This window comes from Anticarsia gemmatalis, chromosome 24 (assembly GCF_050436995.1).
Source record: "Anticarsia gemmatalis isolate Benzon Research Colony breed Stoneville strain chromosome 24, ilAntGemm2 primary, whole genome shotgun sequence".
NCBI lineage: Eukaryota > Metazoa > Arthropoda > Insecta > Lepidoptera > Erebidae > Anticarsia > Anticarsia gemmatalis.
The window spans coordinates 723657-737797 of record NC_134768.1 but is presented as its reverse complement, the minus strand read 5'-3'; the positions used below and the strand labels follow the sequence as shown (position 1 = coordinate 737797).

Sequence of the window (14141 nt, the reverse complement as noted above, 5' to 3'; positions counted from 1 at the left end):
AGGCAGCCTAACACTAATGACCTTATCAATAAAATTTACAAAACTTAGTACTTAGGTCAATAATGCAAAATTAAGTATACATTATAAAGTGATTATAAAGGTAAAACAAAATACTTAAATCCACAATGACTTAAAACACTTTAATGTGTAAATTAACATAATAGTTTACAACTGGAAGCATCACATCACATCACACAACATCACATCACTTTGTTAAGATCTCGCTTAGAGCCTTCTTCGCCTTCTGGCCTTTGTCAAACTTACGTTTCTGAAATAAGAAAAAAACTTTTATTTAAAAATATCTATATAAGCAACAAAGGCCTCAAACTGTGGGACACAGAAATAGGCTACAAAAAAAAATACTTCCACCCATGGAAATGCGTCATTTTCCCGGGGTAAAAAGCAGCCTATGTCCTTTCTCGGGTATCAAAATATCTCCATACCAAATTTCATGCAAATTGGTTCAGTAGTTTAGGCGTGATAGAGTAACAGACAGACAGACAGAGTTACTTTCGCATTTATAATATTAAGTATGGATCTCGAAGCATGGAGAAGTACGGATATGTGGACATCTCAACTCGCCTCTCTAATCGATCTAACTAGTCAATAACTTCTGATCTTACCTTTTTCTTCTCAGCAGTCATACCAACGAATTCTTTCCTGCCTTTCTTCTCTTTGTTAGGTTGATTGATGTTCTTTTGCATTTTATTAGGTGGACCGTCTCCCGGGCCATCCTGTAACAAGAAAATAGAACATATTATTTAAATACACCTGAACTTGAAATCTATGCTAATATTATAAAACTGAAGAGTTTGTTTGTTTGTTTGAACGCGCTAATCTCAGGAACTACGGGTCCGATTTGAAAAGTTCTTTTAGAGTTAGATAGCCCATTTATCGAGGAAGGCTTTAGGCTATATAACTTCACGCTACGGCCATTAGGAGCTGAGTGGCAACGAAAAATGTTACAAAAACGGGGAAAATTCTCTTATGTGACGCAAGCGAAGTTGCGTGGGTCAGCATTTCGACTTAAGTTACTGTAAGATAAAACGCAATTTCCGACGGCGAGAGAACAAAGAAGTTACAATCCCTGCACTGGGTCTACATACAATTACTAACACCTACTTGTGTTTTGTGTAGTTTGACGATGCACATACTTAAATAACTGAGCAAACAAATTAAGTCTCAAAATTTACCTGACTCTTCCTCTTAAATGTTATCCTCCTTTCAGCATTACGTTGCCTCTCACCCTGCGATGGTCCTTGCCTTTGACCACCCTGGTTCCCTCTCTGGAAGCCCTGATTACCTTTCTGGAAACCCTGGCTCCTCTCAACTCCTTGATTCCCTCTGTCACCACCCTGGTATCCTCTGTCACCACTCTGATTCCGCCTTTGGAAGCCCTGGTTCGGTCTTTGACCGCCCTGGTTGCCTCTTTGAAAGCCTTGGTTCCCTCTTGGACCGCCCTGATTCCCTCTCGGACCATTCTGGTTCCCTCTCTGAAAGCCCTGATTCCCTCTCGGACCTCCCTGGTTCCCTCTCTGAAAGCCTTGATTGCCTCTCGGACCTCCCTGGTTGTCCCTAGGGCCACCATGATTGTTTCTAGGGCCGCTCTGCCCCCCTCCTTCTAATAGTTGCTTATACACAGCTCTGTTTTGCGCACTAGGTGTCTGTTTCTGCTTGTTAGTGGCTTGTGTGCAGCGTTTAACGCGTAATATTCTGTTCTTTATGGTAAGGTCTTCTTCTGATAACGCTAGAGCAAGTTCTACGCCGTCTTTTGATACGAAGTTTACGTAGCCGAAACCTGCAAATAAAATTATTATATCAAAATTAAAATTTTATTCAATTTACATTCTATTTTTGATAAGTTAAGTAATATATACTATAGCCTTAAGTAATATTCAACGGATCTTTATAGGAATGCTGATCATGAGGTCCCAGTTTGGATTCACAGGTTGGGTAAAGTACTATATACTTTAATTTTTTGTGCAGCAGTGTTTAATAGAAGTACGAAGTTTAGTAACAGTCTCGTCCCTTATTACATGGGACAAAAGTGCAAAAAAATAAAAGGTATATTTCATATAACTCTGCCTATACTTTCGAGTATAACTGACGTTATACAAAAAAAAATTCAATTTACTATGTAAACACATTGACGTTTAACACACTTGTCTTATACAATTCAATTAAACCATACCTTTTCCAGCATTAGTCTGCTTATCCCTAATAATCCTGACCGAGTCAATCTCCCCGCACTTTTCAAACTTTTGCCTGAACACCTCGTCTTCGAGGGCGAAGGGCAGGTTCCCTACAAAGATGGACAGCTTGGGGTCATGCTCCGCGCCCGTGTGGGAGCTCCGGGACACACGCAAGTGGTTTTCGTTGAGTACTGTGTTGTTTTCTGCTAGTGCCTGAAGGAGAAAGAGAATGTTGTTATTTTTATGTGTTTTGGAGTAAGTATGTTTGATACGATACTTAGTTACAAAATAGCTTGCCAGATCAATTGACTAGCATTAAATCTTAATACAGGTAGATTTCGATGATTTTTTTTAATCTCACTTTAATAAAAAGAAAGTATTTTTACTGTTTCATGATTTGGGCGGTAAGGATAAATGAGGATGGTTTTTCGAAGATCCTTCATGCAAAACATGATAGTAATTGAAGAAATAGTACCTAAAGATGCATTTTCTTTGCTAAGATGTAGGTAGATAGACATTTATAAAAAATGCTCAAAATAAAAAACCTTTTAATAATGCAGGTAAATAAAAATATTTTCCTTGTAAGAAAGGCTAGGCTGTTTGTGGTAGTTTTAGAAATTGCTATACAATTTAAAATCACATTTCAATATAGAAAATACCATACCTTTTCCACAGACTCTTCATCAGCAAACTTGATGTAGACATTGACAGTGGTCCTCTCTGGATGCAGCTCATTCTTGATCACTGCTAGCTTCGGAGTGTACCTGCCATCTTTTATTGGGACTGTTCGGATCCTGCACGACAAAATCAATATTAATAACTTGCTGTTAGGACAAATAAACTTCTTCTTGCTGTATGGTTAGTGATCAACCTAGTGTCAAGTTGTTCAAGCTGCCTGAAGTTCTTACATTAATGAAATTGCTATAATGACAAATAAAATTTTAAGATAACATTCTTTTAAGATAACATGAAAATTGGCAAATGTTTATTTTTGACCCTTGTGTCTGTGCAAATTTAAATTTTGGTATTGACAGAGTTTATTGCAATTGTGTTGTTTCAAACTTGTATCACATAGTCAGTCTGATTTTGTTTTTATTGTCATAGTCGAAACATAAATAATTTAGTAAATATCAACTGTCTAGCTATCAGAATTTATGAGAAAGAGTCTGGTGATAACCATATGGACCTTGAATATATCAGTATTAGATTAGACTGAAATTATAGAGTTTTTACCTAATAGTGTCAATTTTCCCATGTTTACTGAATATCTTCTTAATTTCCTTCTTACATTTGATACTGAATGGAACATTTCCTACAAACAAAGTCCGTTTTATCTCGTCCTGTGTCTCTTCTTCTGTTTGTTCTTTCTTTTCCGTTTTCTTCTCCTTCTTTCCCTTCTTTTCCTGCTTAGGAGCCTCTTTTTTCACTTCTTCTTCTTCTTCTTCTTCATCGGAACTGGCTTCAGGTGCCGGTTCAGATTCAAACACCTTTTTATTTATTTCTTCATTCTCCGATTCTATTTCGTCATCTGATTCGTGTTCCGAGTCCGATTCTTTGTCTGTAATAGCATTAGGATTGACCGTTGGTTTTGATTTCTTAGCTTGTACAGGTTCTTCGTCATCTTCCGAGTCCGAAGCTTCTGGTACCGCTTCCGGTTCAACTATAGCTGGAGTTTCCGGTTTGTTTTGCTTTGATTTTGATTTCTTATGTTTACGATTCTTCTTTTTCTTAGGTGTTACTTGATTTGTCTGTGGAGTTTCTTTTTTATCGTCTTCATTTGTTTTCTCTGCTATGTCTCCTTTTGATTCTGTGACGTCTGATTCTGATTTTTGTACTGCATTCTGTTGTTTTGGCTTCTTCTTGCGTCTTTTATTCTTCTTTTTAGGTGATGCCTTAGCATTTTCAGCTACTTCAGTAGTTTTTACAGTTTCCGTGTCTGTATTTTTTACAGTTTCAGTGTTATTTGATTTAGGTGCCTGTTTTGCAGGACTTTTGTTTGGTGTGGTCACAGGTTTTGTAACTTGAACTGTGTTTTCTTTATTACTTTCATCGTCACCACCAGATTTACGTTTCTGCTTACGTTTTTTTGGACTTTTACCTGGAGTTGTGGTATTTTCAGCTACAACCTTGTCTGTGGTAGGAGTTTCTGATACAGAATTGTTAGCCTTCCTCTTCTTTTTAGGAGTATTCTGAGTGCCATTCTGTTCAACACTCTCTACACTCACATTAGCTGCGAGAGATTCTTTCTTATTCTTACCCTTATTCTTAGGTGATTTAGCCTCCGTAGCGCTTTTATTAGCAGCACCATCCCCCTCTAAATCATCTTTCAAATGCTTCTTAACTTTGTCAGCTTTAGGACTATTTAAACTTAAATTACCGTCGCCATTGTCCGTAGTCTCCAAATCAGGATTCTGGAATATCCTCTTTGGTGACTTCTTCACTATGGCCTTCTTCTTCTGCATGCTTGGAGACAGAAATATGGACCTATCTTCCACAAACTCGCTCTTCGGCGTTACGTTCGGCGAAGGTTGATGTTTCGTCGGAGTTAAAGCTCTTTTCAACAGTCTAGGACGATTAGGAGTGACGTTACCAGTCACTAATGCCGCCACACTGCCCACAACGTAATCCATGCCCGATTTCATACAATAAATGTATTTTTAGATTCAAAAACCGTGTGTGGATAATACGCACATGGTTTTTGGTTAGTTTATTTTGACGTTTAATTGACAGTTTGTAGCTGTGTTGTAGCTTAACAAATTCATTTTCCCATTCCATTTTGTGACGTAATGACAATAATTACTTAGCACCAATTGATGCTTAATCTTTTGCTTGGTTTTTATTATATTCATTGATCAAGTGCACTATAAAAATAATATAATATTCATATGCAGCCTGCACACACGACTGGCAAGTGCGTGCATGATGCCATTGTCATATGAACTATGTTTACAGTGGTGCTACAAGGCTGAGAAAACCATTTTAAAAGATTCAGAGTTTTTTTGTTATGATAGACGCAAAGTGCTATTTGCTTATAGAATAGTTTAATTTTATATATTCAACTACTATCTTTTCCAAAAGTAGGCAAATTTTCAAGCGCTTAGAATACCGATTAGTGCTACCAGTAATAAAATATTTCAATTGCTAGTGGTTTCGTAGTCTTTACCATCTTTCTCAAATAAGCCTACATAATGATCACCTTCAAATTGTAATTATTTTACAATTTTGTAGTATTTTGATGCAACAATGACGTATTTTACGGATCAACATTATTTAATCTTTGTTTTTTTTTAAAGCGTCAAAAATGGTAACTGAAATTTTCTGCAGCCTGGCAACACATACTGTTTCGGAAAAACTATGTGTTTGAACGACGCTTTCTCGATAATTATTAATTTTGTTTGATCGTTAAACGCCTAATTCGGTGATTTTACGTTCAGTGCTATAATAAGTGTGTGTGTGGATTATTTACCATTATAAAACGTAAGTGTTTTATTGTTTTCTAATATGTTTTATTATGAAATCTAAGCGCGCCATTGTGCCGCCCGCCATCATTTCAATTGAATGTTTTTTATTTATCAAACTTGAATTATTTGTAATCAAATACGTTACAAAACTAGCGGAAAAGGCTTCGAATGTGCAAAATAAGTAATAAGTTAATTATTTACTCGCAATTTAACGTTTAAGGTTATGGTTTGCGCACGCCGGAGTATCAGTGCGTTGGTGTTAGGAGTAATTGGTAATATAGTAATTTAAACCGCTGTTGAACCGTGCTACGTGCGTGCCGCTCATATTACGAGCTCTAAGTACTATTTTCTTTGCACATTGTTTGCAGTTTTCAATGAAATTCGACGCCACCAGTTGCCAATGGGAAGTGGTATAATTACGACAGTTTTTTCTGTGTTCTATGACCTTATAGACCATGTATTCGCTCTATTACGGCTCTAGAACTAGTTTTGGCTCAGATTTCGCGCGCTTCGCACTGTAAAAAATGTTTTTTATTCAAACTGTTAGTGCTACAAATTTATTTTGAGAAGTGTAAAAATATTAAAAACAAATCTGGACTTATGTTGTAGTGTGTTGTTTCCTCAAGGAAATAATATTAATTTATTACCTATAATAACACTTCACTAAGGAAAATATAAAGGTATTAATAGGAAAACAGTTTCCTGGGTACCCCTGGACTAACAGGGATAATTCACATCATTTTAAAATAAAAAAAGAAAAGTCTTATGCCCTGCACTAGTTAGAAAAGAGTTGCTAATAAATAAATAATGAAAATGCTATCATAATGGCTTTTAATCCATTTGTGGACTTTACTAGTACTTAAAAATATTGCATTCCAAATCTAATAAGACTTCTAAATCTACCATAAAGAATATGATTACAACACTTTTTTTTACTATTATTGCGATACATATCTATGTGGCCATTAATATATCAAATTAATTATCAATCTATCAAGATCTATGGATGTGAATGAGGCAAGGAAAGCTTGAAGGGATTGTACCAAGTGGCATTCTTTGCATACCCCTATGATTAGAAGTATGGATGCAAATGAGGCAAAGTCATCATACCAAGTGACATTCTCTGCCTGCCCTTATTGGAAAAAGGTGTGATATTATGTATGTATGTTATCTATATCTGAACGCCACCTGCGTTAACTCCGTTATCTTTGTTTACACACTCCACAGATACACTTGTCATTAAATAACATTCAATTAGTTTACACATGTATTTGATGTTTCCTTTGTTTTTAATTTAAATGAAGGGTGAACGAACTGTTATCAGTTATAGAGATTTTAGTTTGTTACAATGTGTGTGTGGAGAATGGTGTATGTTTTGAGTAAGTTTTTCTGCTTTTTAGTAACCTTTTTTAAAGTCTTATTGTAATTTGAATTTACATAATAGCTAGGCATCAATTGAGTATCAAATATTTGAATTTTAGAATAATAAGATGGTGTTTTCATCTGTCTCATCCATTATTTATAGTGTCCTACAGTTTCTCTTAGCCATTACATAACAATAAGCCTACATCTAGTAGTAGTTGATATGTATAAAAATACACTTTGTACTACATACATAGACATGATACTATTTAATACAAAACCTATTTTTTTAGTTCCTTGAGTCATGCAAAGCGTCCTATGGCGATTATCATTAACAAAAAATGTTTCATGAAATATTTATGAACATACATTTATCTGTTTTTTCCTTCAATACTAAGCATTGTATGCCTAAGTATCAAAGTAATTAATCACTTTGTTTCCTACTTGTGGTATGAGTAATACTACAATTATTCTGTTTACAATTCACTGCAATTTACAGGCCCAGTTAATTTACTTACGAGACATTTCTAATCTTGACTTTTCTACCTGCCATCTACCTACTTATCTTAATAAAATTATCAGCTAATCAAAGAAAAAAAAAAATATTTTATTAGTCTGTTTCTGTATTCCACTGTTGAGCAGAGTCCAATACTGCTAAACTCATACATTATAAGGCTATTACTATGTCCCACTGCTGAGCAAAGGCTTCTCCTTTAGACTTCCAGAACCCTCGGTTGTCTGTTGCTTCTAGTCATCCATCTAGGAACAAACAAACTCATACTTAACGAGCTCAAATAGAAAGTCAATATTTATTTATTTAACTAAAGACTTAAAGTGAAGACTCGAAAGTTCTCTATTTTCTCTCGCTCTGGAGTTTTTATAAAGACATTCTACCATTTCAATTGACCCTTAATTAACCTGTTGACCTAAGTTCAAACTTAAATTGTGTCGAGTGAGCCTATATAGTAGGTATGAAAGTAAATGTGTGTTTCAATGCCCTATTATCAAGACACACATACCGCGACACTGTACTGTATCTAATTCGTTTGTCGCCAATGAATGTCGACCGCGATTGTGCTGTAGACTTACGTATAAGTATGCACATCACAAAGATTGTGTGATAGTTTGTACCTAGTTGTATTGTTGCACTTCTAACGAAATGTTATGTCGATATTGCAGCTAGAAACGAGGTAGTTTCTTATTTATTTATTTATTTCAAACTTCTAAGTAAAATTATTGTTAAACCTAGTTCCACTTGAGTTTTTTTCACATTCTCCGGCCGAATCTTGCACACAAGGCTCTCTACAAAGTTATAGACTATAATTTTCATAGCTACCACGACTAAAGGAACAACCATTTTAAGTGGCCCCCCAACGGATATAATGTCTTCACTATTCGACTGTTCATAATCAGTCGTCAACTTATCTATTCCTTATCTATCGTACGTTTTATAATCTCGTTCGTCGCTACAGGTTTCGGCCATGTGTGTTTTGGTTTCCAAACTTTATGATAACGTGTCTATTGAGAGGTGTGGCAGAAGCCGGCGGAATGCGTACGTATTGGTACAGAAGTCACGTTGTCATTCCTACGATCGTGGCAGTGCAAGGTGCAACGTGGTTACCGGGGTTCGGAATAATAGTTTGTGTAAGGAATTATGTTTCAAGTCGGTTTTGTTCGTCTCTGTGATTTGTGTGTCTTGTAAAACACGCGACACAATAAGAATTTAATTGATAGACGGGTTTACTAATACTGATATTGTTAGCCTGTGGGGATCCTATTGCTGGGCAAAGACGTAATCCCACTGCTGGGCAAAAACCTCTCTCCATTATAAACTTTTTTAGCGATCTTTAAGGCGGGGTTTTCTTTATAAGAATAAAGTGTTAATATTCTGTAGCTTGCAAACTTAAATGCAATTTTATTGAACCTTAAGAAAGAATATTATTGTTGTATTTTACTACTATCGATAATACTTATTGATAAATGTCATACCTACTATATTTAGTCAGCATACGAATGGCCTTGAAAATAATTTTGCATATAAAATGTTACTATGTTGTACCTACCTATACTTTTTAAGTATTCGATGAAAACATCTCGTAAATGTTTTACTGTCCAAGATATTGTAAACTTGACTACATTATAGCTACACACACTTTAAAATTGCAAGAGTGTTCCTGGTTCTTAAATGATGATCATTTTTTTCTGTTCTTATTTGAAAGCACATTGCTAATTATCTTTACTATCTTTGTACCCACTAACTTTCACACATTTCATTACAATAAGAATGTCCCGATCGGCACAAGCCGAACAAGTGAATCGAGACGGTTTTGTTGTTCGATAAATATTGCCGAACTGATATTTGTGACACAGCTACTAAATTCAATTTTGTAATAGCTATATAGGTATACATATTAAGACTGACTTTATATTTTTATGTACCTGCTAATATAATGTAACTAGCTGACCCGCGCAACTTCGCTTGCGTCACAAAATTTTCCCCGTTTTTGTAACATTTTACACTGGTACTTTGCTCCTATTGATCGTAGCGTGATGATATATAGCCTAAAGCCTTCCTCGATAAATGTACTATCCAACACTGAAAGAATTTTTCAAATCGGACCAGTAGTTCTTGAGATTAGCGCGTTCAAACAAACAAACAAACAAACAAACAAACAAACAAACTCTTCAGCTTTATAATATTAGTATAGATAATATGTCTACTGTTAGTGATCCAATAAATAAATAGCCAAAATATCACAGTCTTTTACCATATTCTAAATTACAATATTATCTATCGTAAAGAATCATCTCAACGGACATGTCAGGTCTCTTATCATTTGTCCCATCAGCGACGAGCACTTGTCTCTCGGGTTTATTTTTAACACGCCACATGGCATTACCGTTCATATGCCAATATGTACAAACACGATGTATACGTCTGTCTCTGTGTATTTTTGTACGATTTTATTTAAAAATTGTGGTTATTTTAGAAGTACGATTTGTGGAAAGTTTTGCAAATTTTATTGAGAATTAGTATGTACTTTTGTATTTAATTTAGCTTCTGCTCATGTGTTATATGTTGCATGATCTTCCAGTATTCTACTGATATTGACCGTGTAGTAAGTTTGACGTTTCGCCCTGGCACTGTTGTAATAGCCTTAACTAGGGTACCTAAGTAGCTAACGCTTTGGGCTTAAGTTAGGGGTATTAACCTTCCATTATATCATGTCTTATTTAATTAGTCAAAACAAATCCTTATTTTCTAAGCCTGAAGTCTATATTTAGAGCATCATAAATAAACACACGAATGTATTTACAAAATAAACATAAACGTTCGTATGACATTTGTTCTACTTAAGAATTTAACCCCGGAACTCAAACACACTCGCTTCTTAATCTAATTATGATAATAATCTTGCAAATGTTTCTACTATACACATACTAGTAGTAATATAATTAACGCAAAACGGTGCCTCAAATATGTAGTAAAAATGTATATTTAGTGAGCTAATTCCCATGCCTAATGTCATTGTGTTAATTCAGTGTTCTACTTATTTACATTTAACCTTGAAATATTTCGCAGATTAACGCCCGTATTGTCTTACGGCCTTTTAGTTATCTTGACGTGATATACACAATCATATGACACGCAGTTTCTTTGATTTTAAAACAAATGGGAGTAGATAAATGGGTATCTTTGAGAGTATATTCCCTATTGTCTCCTCTACGCTGTTCTCCCTGGGTGACAATTGGGAATTTTCTTCCTACTTTTATTCCCAGTTGTCATCCCGGGGGACAGAGTTAGAGGGGACAACTGGGAATATACCACTTTGAGGATGACATACATAGGTAAGAGGGGTGGGTAGTAAACGCTACTTGTTTCGCTATTTGCAAACTTTTGCTTAATACACATTATCTTACAAGCTCGCCGGTTGTACGTACTTTGGACTTGACCATCTTAAAGAACATAAGTGATATGTTGTATTTTTATGGCGTTCTGTCGATTTATAGTCCATGCATTCTTAGCAATTTTATAAATTATATTTTCACGGTGGGACCGGTGTACAACTAGAGATAAAAAAATATCTGCTAGATTGTGTCCTGAAATAATGCAAACGACCTTTCTTTTTTACAAACGTTTGTGTTAATCCTTGAGGAAATAAAAGAAGTGGTGTTATATTACAGTTTACAAGGTCTATGAACGACAATGGACGTATAAACGGAATTCTGTAATGTCACAATGAAAGTCAAGACTCAGTTGAAGTCTTTATGTTAGGAAACATAAGCGTTCAGGTGAATAAAACACTTTTCTTCTGTTGCTATGGCATGTTCGACCAGCTTTTCCATTATTTGGATACCTGTGTTCAAATACAGTTCTTGAAGAAATGTAAGGTCCCTAACTTGGCCAGCGTAGTAGACCAAAATCTTAAGGTTTTAGCTTCTCTCGTTTCGGAAGGAGACCTTTTCCTAGTATTGATACAGTAATGTATAATAGTAGTTCGTTTGAACAAATTATCATGTACTAAGTGTGTATATGGTTCAAGTGTAGTTATAATCCGTGTCCGTAGTACGTGTTTATAAACTTCCTCGTGGCATAAATTCCTTTGTATTTTGCACGTGTATAAGTGCGTGGATTTAAGGAAAAAGAGGCCTATATACTTCACCCTTATAAAACTATTTTTACCACATTTAAAAAAAAAATCTGTAGCTAACAAATGACTACAAAGTATTAGTATCATATATACTGTATTTAAGTTTGTAATTTAATTAAGTACTAGCTGACCTGGCAAACGTTGCTTTGGCATATAAAAAATTGTGTCACTTAGGTGTATGAAAAATAGATGTTGGCCGATTCTCAGACCTAGTCAATATGCTCACAAAATTTCATGAGAATCAGTCAAGTCGTTTCGGAGGAGTATGGCAACGAAAACTGTGACGCGAGAATTTTATATATTAGATTGTCAAGTACTTATTGTACATTTAAGGCCTCGCCTTGCCTACCGACAAATTCTTTAAAGCGATACTCATACTCACATGCCCGTATTCTTTATCCGTTTATTACTCTCAACAGGAAGCACTTGCAATCAATTCTCATATCTCTCCCGCTAGCATAGGTTCGGCACATAATCACTATCGATCATTAGTTCGGCTATGTGGCTTCGTAATTAAGGGCTATAAAGGGCTTATGCAATAGTGTTGTACGTCCGGTTATCGAAGGAAATAATATTACTATTGTGAAGTAGAGTGTAGTAAAGTTTATCATCAAAACTTATATTCAGAGAGCTTGTATTGCAAGATTCTTTATGATATTTATGAAAAGCTATTTTTATATTTTCGTATGTAAGATTTTTCACTTAATGTCCTGTCTATTTATCCAACCATGCATTATTAACATTGGCTATCATCACTGAGATACTTAGCCATCTTCCGAAATACGACCACGGCCAACCTTCTGAAATATCGAGTCCTTGATTACTTAAGCTCTAAAGTAATATTAGGGCCTATGTTTCTTTTACCTTTGGAAGGCCTTTATCCAGCAGTGAATTTAGATATTTTTTGTAAAAATATCACACCTATTATGAAAAACAAATTTAGTCTTCAAAAGTTACTATTCCATAGATAAAAAATAACACCTAACATCACAACTTACTGTACCATACACGTTATAAATCTGTCCATCTCTTCCACTCAGTTCCCGTGACCGGTCTCCGGAACCAGTCTGCCTTCCCTAGACCCTCAGTATCGTGGCCAGTGAGGCGTGAAGCTCGCTCGCCCGTACTACCGCGACCGACCAGTTTTTTGTTACTTAATACCTCTCCGGTTTTTAGCCCTGTACTTGTCTGACTTGTAAGTTTGAGGGGCATTCTTGTATAATTAGTGGACAAAATTACAGACTTATTTAGTATCCTGTGGCATTACAGTCCAGAACTTTAGACTTAAAAAGTTATGAGCTAACAAACAGGAAAAAAAAAACCAAATACAGACGAATTAAGAACCTCCTCCTTATTTTGAAGTTGGTTAATAATAGAGAATTTAGGCAGTCGCTATGACGACATAATAAAAAGATTTCTTACCACTTCTAAGTAATGTGTGTAAATAATTTCCTCTATTTTATTTATAGCCGATGTCAAAGGAGGATAATATTCTTCTGGCATGCTTGGAGGTGACCCGCGCTAAGCAGCGGCAGAGTTAAGTGCAAATCTCCATGGAATGTGAGCAATGTATCCATTACAAAATAATCGAATTTCGACAACAATTATCGATGAGGCTACAACGATAAACTGTATCGATCTAGCGTCAATCAATAAAATCTGGGGGCACGGAAGTGCCCCCGCAAGTCGAGCAAAAAAAAAGCGGCACGGCCGTAACATCCTTTTCTCGAAGCAATTCGGGCTATTTTTGACACCCCTATAATTTCGTTGTGGATAAAACAAGAAGCCTGGATTTTCAGCAACTAATTAGTCATTGTATAAACACGGTATATTTAAAATTTCAGTCAATTTGAACCAGTAGTTTAAGAATGACAACTTGTTAAAATTTTGAATTTTGTCACTCACTGATTCACTGACTCACTGACTCACCGATCATCAAAAGTCTAAGGTACTTCTAGCAGACTTAGAACCTTAAAATTTAGAATACAAATAGGGTTTAGTGTCTTAATCATGGGAAAAATTTAATATTTTCTAATTTCGGTCTAGTTTTCTAAATACACCAACTGCAACAATAACTTTGTAATCCCATATAAATGTATAAGATTACAAGGTTACATTTGCAGTTAATGAATTTTTATTACTGTAGAAAATAAAATAAAATAAATAGGTGTAAATAGGTACCTACTGTATGAGGCATAACGGGAGGGGGTATAGGGTGGGAAAGGGTGTTTAGCCCATGAAACTGAACAACATTCCCATAGGAAAATATGTTGAATTATGAAAAAAAAACGTCTTTCCACATAAATTGGACTTATGTTCGCTCTACAAAAAGAAGTGAGATGCCACCAAAAACATTCTGTAAAAACCTCAAGTCTCGCCGTAAAAAGTGGTGAGATCTATATAATACCAAGTCGATTAATCTATTTAGTCTCTACTTTAAGGACCTTCTGTCTTAAGTTATTACGTATGTTATT

At 35.4% G+C, this 14141-nt stretch overlaps 2 protein-coding genes across 3 annotated transcripts in view; one reads left to right on the top strand and one right to left on the bottom strand.

The window, feature by feature from the left end:
• Nucleotides 1-119: 119 nt before the first annotated feature.
• On the bottom strand, nucleotides 120-4922 carry LOC142983479 (uncharacterized). Its single transcript, XM_076130388.1, has 6 exons — nucleotides 3426-4922; nucleotides 2857-2986; nucleotides 2192-2405; nucleotides 1194-1798; nucleotides 624-734; nucleotides 120-268 (listed from the first exon to the last, which is right to left on the bottom strand). Exons 1-6 carry the CDS (start codon nucleotides 4832-4834, stop codon nucleotides 206-208), a joined length of 2532 nt encoding a protein of 843 aa, XP_075986503.1. The 5' UTR covers nucleotides 4835-4922; the 3' UTR covers nucleotides 120-205.
• A 603-nt stretch (nucleotides 4923-5525) lies between these two features.
• LOC142983455 (uncharacterized) overlaps nucleotides 5526-14141 on the top strand; it is a 36051-nt gene continuing 27435 nt past the window's right edge. Inside the window, exons 1-2 of one of the 2 annotated variants that reach the window (XM_076130339.1) lie at nucleotides 5526-5669; nucleotides 13137-13227. The gene's annotated coding sequence lies outside the window, so the exon portion shown is untranslated. The remainder of the gene's footprint in view (nucleotides 5670-13136; nucleotides 13228-14141) is intronic. The other variant, XM_076130338.1, reaches the window with a different exon arrangement.